This window comes from Camelus dromedarius, chromosome 36 (assembly GCF_036321535.1).
Source record: "Camelus dromedarius isolate mCamDro1 chromosome 36, mCamDro1.pat, whole genome shotgun sequence".
Classification (NCBI taxonomy): domain Eukaryota; kingdom Metazoa; phylum Chordata; class Mammalia; order Artiodactyla; family Camelidae; genus Camelus; species Camelus dromedarius.
In genome coordinates this window covers 7,012,357-7,023,699 of record NC_087471.1, presented here as the reverse complement: position 1 = coordinate 7,023,699, position 11,343 = coordinate 7,012,357, and the positions used below count along the sequence as shown (strand labels likewise).

The 11,343-nt window shown below is 45.9% G+C and overlaps 1 protein-coding gene across 1 annotated transcript; it reads right to left on the bottom strand.

Moving 5' to 3' along the window:
* Nucleotides 1-5,824: 5,824 nt before the first annotated feature.
* NEFM (neurofilament medium chain) lies at nt 5,825-10,957 on the bottom strand. Its single transcript, XM_010995785.3, has 3 exons — nt 9,846-10,957; nt 8,988-9,112; nt 5,825-7,767 (listed from the first exon to the last, which is right to left on the bottom strand). The coding sequence occupies exons 1-3, from the start codon at nt 10,923-10,925 to the stop codon at nt 6,318-6,320; spliced, it is 2,655 nt and encodes an 884-aa protein (XP_010994087.3). The 5' UTR covers nt 10,926-10,957; the 3' UTR covers nt 5,825-6,317.
* Nucleotides 10,958-11,343: the final 386 nt, after the last annotated feature.

Genomic DNA, 11,343 nt, shown 5'->3' with positions numbered 1-11,343 from the left:
GATGATGGAACCTGGATTATAACTTAGAGGTACAGGTGATGAATGTAATGGTCCCGCCACTTACCAGTGAGTTTTCAAGTAACACTCCCAGAAGGTCAGTTAATTCCTCCGCAAACTAGACGATTGATCCTGGGGACTGCTCAGGGCGGGCTCGGCCCCACAGGTAGAAGGTTCATTCCGGGGGTGAGCAAATACAGAATATATAGCGTTTGTTATCCTTTCTATACCAGTATGTAGTGGAAAAGGTATGGGTCTGACAAGAGAAGGGCCTGAATTCTAATCCTGAGGCTCAAACTTCTGCAATCATGGCAATAAAAATAATTTCTGCACATATATTTGTTATGAGGATTCAAAGGTTTATTTCAGGTAAAGCACCTGAGATGTAGTTGGCTCAACATTTGTTATGCCTGTGATGAATATTTGGATTTAGGCACAGGCATTCACCTCTCTAAATGACCATTCTGTCAAAAAAGGGAATAGGGATTCCTGTGACTCCTCAGAATTGGCACCAGGGGGGTAAAAGATATATAGGGGGTTAGATGTAAAAATAGTGAAAAAAGGCTTTCAGGCAGTCAGAGCTTCCTGATCGATGTCTGTCACTAGAGATTCTCAGTTATAGGGCAAGGCAGCTACTTTTCAAGCATGAGAAAGGGGAGTTCAATATCAGAAGCTAAGCTGATCTTTAAGATCCTGTGATTCTAGGTAACAAATATTAAGTAAAGTTTAAGTGTAAAAGTATCTAAGTCTTCCGCCACTTGAAGTTTTACTGTAGATGGAATTTTGTGTGTGTCTCTTATAAACATGATACTTTATGCACCCTGCATTTTAATGGATACATTTCAAGATGTTTATTTATAATTACTATTTAACAATAATAATGGCAAGGAGAAGTAACCATTCACTGGACGCCTAATATTTGTCAGACATTGTTGTACCATGTTTTACATTTGTAGTTTCATTGAGGCCACTCACAAAGCCAGCAACTAGGCAGCCTTAAATAGAAAGAAATCTGGGGAAAGAGAGGACACCTGCCTCTTTTTCTTTCAGATAGTGACGTATTATATATTTATGTGGATATAAGTTAATAACTTTCAACTTTTTATTCTTCTATTAACACAGGCTATTTCAAGTGCCAAGTTTCCTTTAGCCGAAATATCCTTGCTGGCTAAGGGTAACTTGTGGATGTCTAAATTGAGAAAGATTTAAAAGCACTGTCTTAGGATTCAGAGCATCCTTGAGTGTTCCACGTTGCAATGGGAGGTGTATGGGGTGATGTGACTTGCACTGAGGTCCGAGTCTCCCACGTCTAAGGGCAAAGAACGCTCTTTGTGCTGTTCTCTTCTGTTTTCAACCCGTCCAGAGGTGATTATAAGCAGTTAAAGTTAAGGAGGTTCAGAAGCCCTAATACGAACTGGTACTTTACTTTTCTCATCCAAATTTCCAAAAAAAGATGAGAACCATCTAGACAGAGTGGCTAATTCATTGGCATCTCTTTTCGCTGTCATGGCCTACTCTGCTGTGCCTGTGAGGGTGCCAAAGGATGGCACCCAGGATATTTGCATTTGGTCATTGGCCTGTGATCCCATGATCTTAATTTAGACTCAGGAATCGCCTGTGTCTGCCTTCTGGAGATAGTGTTATCACTCAAGTTCCTGAACCTTTGATTCTGTGGTGGTGTTCCACTTTTCCTCCCCCATGTGTCCCCAACACCCCCCCCCCCCAAAACAAGGCGATAGGCATGAGGGCCCATGTAAGTGGTCTAATTTTCTACTTAGGTCTTTAGAACCATTACCCTCCCCTTAAGTATTGTGAAAAAAGGGCTTTTGATCAAGTCACCTGTTAATTTTTTTTTTTTTTTTTATAACTATGCTCTTTTCTAAGACAAGAATGATGAAGTAGACTTACAGACATGGCTTAAGGAGTATTATCACCTAAAATTAATAACTTTTTGAAGATATGATGTGATGATGTTCAAACTGCCTCAAATAAGAAGTTAGAGAGCTGTGAAAGCCTTGCACTGTGGTGTCGGGTACAATCCATACGGATTTGGGGATTTAAAGTTGTTTTCATCAGCCTAGTGCAAAACGATTTCTCTCTCTCCTCAATATTGTTTTCAGTAATTTTCATCAATTATTGTGATTATGTGGATGGATTATTGGATGTCTAAGTAATTTCTATAGTTTACTGCAGTGCAAAATGCAGTTATTTTTCACCTCGATTCTCTGTATGAGTAACGAATATATTACAGTGTATGATACAATGTATTGTCAGTGTACACTGATGAAGAAATGCATGTGCATATGGGCGCATGTATACTTATATGGTGTGCTTGTTTTAATAAACTGTAATGCCGCCTGGATTGAAATAATGTACAGGAAAACTGATGTTCTAGTTACTGTTGTATCTTCAGATTAAATAAATTCTGCACCTATAGCTTTGATCCAATTTAAAATTCAGGTCATTCAACGAATATTTTTGATCAGTGACTATGTACCTGTTATGGTGCTAGGCACTTTCTACAAATGCCAGCTCATTTGCTGACCTCAGCTGCCCACTGAAGAGTATTTTAGCCCTCCTTGCAGATAAGGAAGTGGAAGCTGTCTTAGGCAGTTTGGCTGCTGTAACAAAATACCGTAGACAGGTGGCTTATAAACAACAGAAATTTATTTCTCACGGTTCTGGAGGCTGGGAATTCCAAGATCAAGACATCATGATTCAGTGTCTGTTGAAAGCCCACATTCTGGTTTCTTGATGGCTGTCTTGTCAATGTCTTCGTGTCGGGGAAAGGGCAAGGGACCAGTCTGGGGTCTTTTTTCTAAGGGCACTAATCCCTTAAAGGGCCCCACTCTCATGACCTAATCACCTCCTAAAGGTCCCTCCTCCAGATACCATCACACTGGGCATTAAGATTTAACATATGAATTCGAGGAACACAAACTTCCATCTGTAGCAAAAGCTTAGAGGGATAATGGACCCATGACACACAATTCTACTGTCTACAGACCTGGGATTTGAACTCAAACCCAGTGCTTTTGCCAAAGGTCTACACTTCTAAGGGTAGAGGGACTCTGGGAGTGAATAAATTTTGTGTAGACTCAGTAAAACAGTTCACCCAAAAATAGCTCCTCTTTTCCTTTGGGCAAATTACATAAACCACCAAGGAAAAATAACTTGCTCCAAACTGGAATGACCCATCTATTTGTTGTAGAAATGAATATCCCAATGTTTTATTACTGTCTCTGCACTGATTGGCAATTGAAGGCAGTGCTAGAAATAACACTTTCCTTTTCCATGGAACATTAAAGTTACCATGAGAAAGTGCTTGCCACATTTTTGTACACTGCAAGCTGTTGTGGTAGAAGAAGTCACCACTCATTTTGTATCTGGATGTTTTATTCTTCTCATGATGCAAACATTGCCTTTGCATCATTTTTTCTTTTAAATGTGAAGAGTTGCAAGTATATTAAATGAAAGATATATGGCATCGATCTGTTTTCTTCCATCTAATTTAGAAAGGAAAAAAGGACCACGGCAGAACCCCCTTGTAAACCGAGATGCTCACCCTGGAAGGACTTGAGGGGCCGGGTGGTACGAGGGGTTAAGAGCTGGACTACGTGGGTTTTCTCTACTGTGGCACAAAATTAAAAAAAAAAAATTCTGTGCCTCAATTTCCTTATGTTTGAAAACCAAGAACCAATTAGCTTTCCTACTTCTTACAATATTTAAAACAAAATGGTATCTCTAAGGCAATCTACTGGAGAAAGTAGAAATTCTGTGTTTCCATGGCTTACTGTCACTGTAGCCAGGGACCGACTGTAGGCAAAGAAAATATATTCTAACTTCCTAAATACTTGGAGGTTTGTGTCTAGTTTTGGATACGGTCTCCCTGTCACTGAACATATTTGGAAACGTGAATTTCAAATTGCTTTCTCTTTACATAGCAGTGCAGCAGTTGGCATTGGCCACAGAATTAGTGATGTCCAGGAAGGAAGATCATCATGGGGGTGGGGTATAGCTCAAGTGGTAGAGCGCATGCTTAGTATGCGTGAGGTCCCGGGTTCATCTCCCAGTACTTCCTCTAAAATTAAATAAATAAATCCAACTATCCCCCTCCACCAAAAAAAAGAAAGGAAGATCATTATGTACCCAAACCATAGTCCACAATGAATATTTGTTGAGTTTATGAGTCAACCGAACAATTTGCTGTTTAGAAACATCGGCTTGGCTCATCGAAGGTTTGTTGTTCTACTGTTTTTAAAGAAAGCCAAACAATGGTCTGTCTTTCAGAATCTGTGGCAGTATTATTAAATCCTTTCCTTCTCAGGAAAGGAAATGAGATGACTGAAAACAGAATTAGGAGCTGAAGGGACAAGTTCTAGTGCTGGCCTTGGGGAGGGCTGTGATTTGATCTTGTCCTTTTTAAACAGTATGTGCTACAAAAAGGGACTTCTAGACTCAGGAGCCAGCGCTGGTGTTGAGATAGATGTAGGTGTAGATGGATAAGAATTTTTTAATAGTATTGGCTTTATCTTTGGCAGGTATTTTAAAATTCAACTATAGCATATCTTATAGATCCATTCCCACTTCAGGCAACAGGTCCCGGTCTTGTCTTTGGGGAAATGCTGCTGTATCGTTGGCATCAGTCTTGGAGGGACAGTATTTTAATTCTACGTAACTAGAGTTGGTTTTGCTAATTCTATTCAAAAATTGTTTCACCTTGGATGCCACGAATATTATTGCTTTAGAAGAACTAGTATTTAACATAAAATATGGTTGTTTTAAAGGAAAAGGTGTAACTGCATAATTGTACAAATGATATACAGATATAGCAAAAATGGTGAGAATTGACAAAGGGCTAATAACTGGGAAAAGTCACTATAATTATTGACATTAGCAACAGACTTCCTGGGTATATTTAGGAGTTGAAATTGGGATCTCTTGAAACGCCGTTAAATAGAGCATCCAGGATTGTATAATTGGGCTGACCCTTATTGATAAACGCAGAAATACAAACTTGGGACAAATATTTATTAGTGGTTTTAAAGGTTTAGAACAGATACATTTTGAAAAGAGAGCTGTATGATTTCCTTAGTTAAGATCAGGCCTTTAAAATATTTCTTTAGTTTTATTTTAATTTTTTCAGGCTTTTTAAATAAAATCTAAAAACTCTGCTTATATCAGAGAATCCTGCTTTTCTTTTTCTGAAAGGAGTATTTTGTTTATTTTTGACATTAGTAAAATATCAATTAGTAAATCACTAGAAGTGTGGATCTCCATCAACCAAGATCAGTGCTGCAGGTAAGTAAGTGTGTGTGTGTGTGTGTGTGTGTGGTGGAGTGGAGGAGAGAGAACCAGAACCATGCATCTGAAACCGGATGTTTCTTGTTAGGACTGTGAGAGATTCCAGTCCTGCTTCTTCTGGACACCTTGATACAAACATGAGGTCCTTTGTGTCCCAGCTCTGAAGGGAGCAAGTTGTCTCCTTTATGGCCCCTCTCACCTTGAGGTTGTCTGAGTTCTGGTTTGAGACATCAAAACACCTGCAGATTGAAGACTTCTATCCCCCCCGCCCCAACCATTTCACCTTTTTATCAGATGCTTTTATTTTCATTTCAAAAATATAATTGAAAAATTTGGGGAAGAAAGTTGGGCTAAGTAAAGATATTGACGCCTGAAAGTGTTTTCCCAGTCATCGCTCTCAGGGAAATAGTGATAGGAAATGCAGGTCGCTTACAACCCCCCAAAAGATCTTCTCTAAGGCAAGAAAGGGTTAAGCAAGTAGTGGTGAATTCACTCTGAAATGACATGACACCAAGCAACGGACTATGTTTCCAATATGACCTTTATTGAGGAAATACTGCTGTGACGTTTAACATCAGTCAACGAAAATTTGCGAACTGTGCATGTCAACGAGGTTCTCCCATGAACAAAAGTCCTTTTTAAATGCACCAGTGAGGTAAACATAATTATTCATATGTAGCTTTCTTAAGGCTAAGAGAGTTCTGTTTCATTTATTATTTTTGGCTCAGTTGGTTCTTTGCATAATACATCTCAAGACATTTCCCCCCCCAAGTGCCCCCCTCTTCCAAGAGCTTAGGAAATTGGCCAGTTCCCCAGGTACAAACAGTATCATGCATCTGAATCACCCAAAGACTGAGAAGGGGGCACCCTGAGCTCGCATGCAGGTCCCTCCTATTGCACAAAGTAAAATACAATGTCTGGAGCCCCCATGGGAGAACCCGTTCTGTTTTGAAGCTGTCAATCACATGCATTTTGAAATTGTCATATGGCTTTACCTTTTGCGATGGACTCAAATATTAGTCACTCTGGGTGACTTCCTTTACTATGGCGTGGGAAGTGACCTTCTCTACCTTTTTAGTGGACACTAGCTTCTCCTCAAAGGTCTCTTCATGCTCTTCGACCTTTTGAGTGACGGTTACAGATTTGGTGATGTATTTGGTAGCACCATCTACCCCCTCACTGGTGATTTTTTCTACCTTTTTGGTCACCACCACTTTATCCTCACCTCTGTCACCCCCCTTCTTTTCATCTGCCGGGCTCAGGTCTAGCCCGTTGGTGACGACGCCTTTCTCCTCTTCCCCCCCGCTGCCCTTCTCCTTGGTCTCCTGCCCTTTCTCGGCCTTTCCTTCCACCTCCCCATTGACCGAGATGTCTTCCTTCCTGGCTTCCTTGGAAGCCTGATCACCGCCTGCCTCCTCCTTCCCTCCCTCCTCTTCTGCTTTCTCCTTCTCCTTCTCCTTCTTCTCCTGCTGCGGTGGCTTCGCCTCCTCTTTGGCCTCCTTCTCCGGGCTCACCTTCACGGGCTTGGCCACCGCCTCCTCCGCAACTTTCTCCTTCACCGGGGATTCGGCCTTCTTCTTCTCTGGCACTTCTTTGGGCTTCTCCTCCTTTTTCTCCACCTTCTCTTCCTTGGGGGCTTCCTTGGCCACTTCTTTCTTTCCTTCCTCCACTTTCTCTTCCTCCTCTTTCTGCTCTCCTTTCGCGGCTGCGGCTTCGGCTTTGGGCTTCGCCTCTTCCACGGGCGATTTGGGCGCAGGGGACTTGGCCTTCTCGGCCTTCTCCACCTTCTCGGCCTTCTCCACCTTCTCCGCCTTCTCCACCTTCTCCGCCTTCTCCACCTTGGCTTCTGCCGCCAGCTCCTCCTTGGGAACCGCTTCTTCACCCTTTTCCTCCACTTTCTTTTCCTCCTTGGCTTCTGCTTCCCCGGCTTCACCTTCAGCCTCTATTTCTCCTTCCTCTTCCTGCTCACCTTCCTCTTTTTCACTAGAGACTTCCTTCTCAGATCCTCCTTCCTCGGCTTGGTCTGATTTCGCGCCCTCCTCTTCCTCCTCCTCCTCTTCCTCTCGGCCTTCCTCCTCCTCCTCCTTTTCTCCCGCCTCCTCTCCTGCAAGTTCAGGGGCAGCAGCTTTCACCGGAGACTTTTTGGCAGCTACCTCTTCTTCTTCGGCTTCTCGTTCCTCTTCCTTTTTTTCCGCCTCTTCCTCCTTGACCTCTTCCTTCGTGGAAACTGCCAGTTCCTCTGCGATGGCCGTCAGGGCTTCTTCCATTTCAGATTTCTCGTCTTCCACTTTGGTTTCCTCGATGATCTCCTCGACAAATTTGTGTTGGACCTTTAGCTTGGGAGCCTCTACCTTGGTTTTCTGAATCTTGGATATTGTGATGGGGGGCTGTCGGTGTGTATACAGCGGCCCAGTGATGCTTCCTGCAAAGGTGCTGAATCTGGTCTCTTCACCCTCCAGGAGTTTCCTAGGCAGAGAGATTCAAAGAAGACAACACATAATCAAAAATCTCACTGGGCCTTCTGAACTTCATTCCATGATGGGTAACACAGTAGTTATCGCTGAATAAATAGAATTACAGAAAGTAATACCCACTACCATTTCACTGGTATATTGTGTCACATTCAGTGACGGAGACAGATTCTCAGGGACATTCAGCCAGTCACTGGCTGCAGGAACTAACCACGCCCAATAGTCCACCACCTCCACCCAGCCACCAAATCTCAGCTCTGCCGCAGTCCTTTTGGTGCAATGTGAATATGCTGAAAAGCTCCCTGGTGGCCAGAAAAACCTTAAGTGACCTTCTTGAGCATTTGGACTTTCCGGATATATAGTAAGTTTCTTTTAGCAAGTAGAATGCTCAAAATTTTTATAAAACTATTTAGCACATATCAGAATTCAGGCTATACACACACACACACACACACACACACACACACACACACACACACACACACACTAATATGTGTGTATCAAGTTATAAATTGGTCTGCAATTTTAATCATAAAGTATCTATTTTATATAATTATTCAGCTTTCCTGAAAAGATAGATGGCTCTGACTTGAGTGCAGTCCTTTTTTATTACCTTCCTGGTAATAAAAAAAATTGGTCCTGGAGTTTCTCTTATGAGCCTAGCCAACAGCAAGGTGACATCAGTTAATATGTTTATATTCTCTTTCTTTCTCTGGAGTCTATCTAGATCTATACATCTAAATCTAAATAAAAAATATATTCTATTAATCTATGTTTTACCTCAGCCAGATGATAGCAATAGGACGCTGTAATAGAGAAACAGAAATGAACCATCCTGGTGTCCTTGACGTTGTAAAGTTGAAAAGCTGAAAGCACTGGCTAAAATATTAAAAACTAAAATTCTGTTTTTGTTTCAAATGTTCGGAAAGCATTTTTCGCTAAAAAAAAAGTTTAAGCATAAGCACTGAAATTAATCTGCACTTTCCCTCAAAACTCTTTATTCAAACACTTTATTTTAACTAATGTTTACTCTTTTAAAGCTGCATAAGAAGCTTCAGTTCTTTAGAGTGATTACTTTTGAATTAAGAAAGAAACCCAGGCACTGCTTTAAGACTCCTGCAGCCTGCTTGCTGTGACTTAAGTGGTGAAGGTTCTGCCAACATCACCTCTGCAGTGTCGTTAGTACTTTGGCCACGTCCGCAGTGAGCACCGTACCTGTACGCAGCGATCTCGATGTCTAGAGCCATCTTGACGTTGAGGAGATCCTGGTATTCTCGCAAGTGACGAGCCATTTCCCACTTTGTGCCCCGAAGCTCATTTTCCAGCTGCTGGATGGTGTCCTGAAACAGACAGCCGCAGACTCATCCTTCCAAACAGCAACTTTCGCAAACCACTTGCTACCCCGTCTTTCCTCCCCTCCCTTGACTCCCTCCAGCTCCGCAAACCTCGCGTACCACGCCCAGAGTCCCCTCCCCCCTTATAATAAAAAATCGAAGAAATTCACAAACGAACAAACAAACACAAACAGGATCAATAAGACAATTAGACTTTTCCTGGGCACATCACGCACTGAGACCAGCGGATCTAGAACACGTCTCAGCAGGAGACAAGCATGCATGGGGAAATCCCACGGCTGACCTGGCCCTTCCCTTCTGAGCCCTTTGGGCTGAAGCCAATTTGGGGAGTTCTTCCGATCACGGCTGGAAAAGTTGAGAATACATGAGTTTCTGCACAGCTATCCTAAACTCGCTGCTTTATCGACTATCCAAATGTATACCTCCTGCTTTAAACGTGCAAGTGTGCAAAACTAGAACTCCTGGGGAAAAGAAGCCCGTTTTGAAAAAGCTCAGGGCTTTTAGAGCTGGGGAGGGTGCGTGGGGGAGGAGTGTGGAAAGGATGGAGAGGGGCGAGGACGCTTGTAACCTCTAACTAGGGTCTGCGTCGCGCGCGCGCGCGCAATGGCCCGCGGCCACTAGGGAGCGCGGCGGAGAGCGCGCCGGGGCGCGGGCCTGATTGTCGGGGGCGCGCGGCGCTGGCGCTGGCGCAGGCTGGCCGCGCAGCCGCGGTTCCTACCTGGTAGCTGCTGAGGTCGTGGTTGTGGCGCTCCTCGATGTCGCTGAGCTGCCGCTCCAGGGACTCCTTGGTGCCGCGGACTGACTCGAGCTCGATGCTCTTGGACTGCAGCTGGCGCCGGTACTCGGCGATCTCTTCCTTGGCGGAGCGGATGGCCTCCTTGTTCTGCTCGGCCGCCTCGGTGAGCTTGGCGTAGCGGCACTTAAACCACTCTTCGGCCTGGTGCATGTTCTGGTCGGAGTGGGACTCGAGCTGGGAGCGGATCTCCTTCAGCGCCGACGAGATATCTGTCTTCAGGTAATCTTTGCGCTCCACCGTGATGTGCGACGCCTGGATCTGGGCCAGCAGGTCGGCCACCTCCTCTTCGTGATTGCTTCGCAGGAAGGCCACCTCATCCTGCAGCGACTGCACCTTCTTGTCCAGCTCCACCTTGACCAGCGACGCCTCCTCGATGTCTTTGCGCAGCGCGCGGATGGCCGCCTCGGTGTCGTCGCGCAGCCGTGCCTCCTCCTCGAAGCGCTCCTTAAGTCGGTGGATGTCCTCCTCCAGGTGGTCCGAGTCCAGCTGTACCTGAGCCTTCTCGTGGTTCACTAGCTCGAGTGTGGCGCGCAGCTCGCGAATCTCCTGGTCGTACGCGTCGCCCAGCTGGGCGTGCGAGGCCTGCTTCTGCCGCAGCGCCTGGATCTCTACCTCGATCTCCTTGTTCTGCTGCTCCAGGTAGTGCACCTTCTCGATGTAGCCCGCGAAGCGGTCGTTCAGCCCCTGCAACTGCTCTTTCTCGTTGGAACGGGACAGCTTGTAGTCGCCGCCCGGCCCGGAGCCGCCGTTGAGCAGGGACGAGGACTGGCTGAAGTCGAGGCTGCTCTCGGCGGAGCTGAGCATGGCCGAGCTGTAGGTGAGGCGCGGGGCAAGCGCGCTGCGCTTGTAGGAGGAGGACACGGTGCTCGGCGAGCCGCGGGACCATGACTGCGAGCGGAAGCCGCTGGACGGGGTGCCGCCAACGCGGCTGAAGCTCGAGCGGGTCTCGGTGACCCGCCGGTAGGCGGACGGGTTGCCCAGCGAGTCCAGTGTGTAGCTCATCTTGGAAGCCTCGGGGTGTGTGGCTGTCACAGCGTTCTGCTGGCCTCGTCGCAGCCCATTTATAGCCGCGGCGGCTGGTCCCGGGCCAGGGCCCCGCCCCGCGGAGGCGGCGGCCGAGGAGGCGGGGACTGCGGGCACCCAGCCGGGGGGACGCAGGGGCGGGGGGGCGAAGGCAGCCCAGCAGTGATTCAGCGGCCGCTCCACGTGGGCCCACGCCGCATCGGACCCCGGACTTCGCTGCCCTGGCCCTGGCCCCTCCTCCCCCGAGCTCTTCTTTCGGATCCAGACCACCTGTCTCCCCCTCAAGCCACCTCTCTCCATTTCTCTTCACCTTCGATTTGCATTTTACACCCTCGGTGCGAATATTCACCCAAAGCCCTTTCTTTGTTCGGGCAGCTTTTCCAGCGAGCCCCTGGCC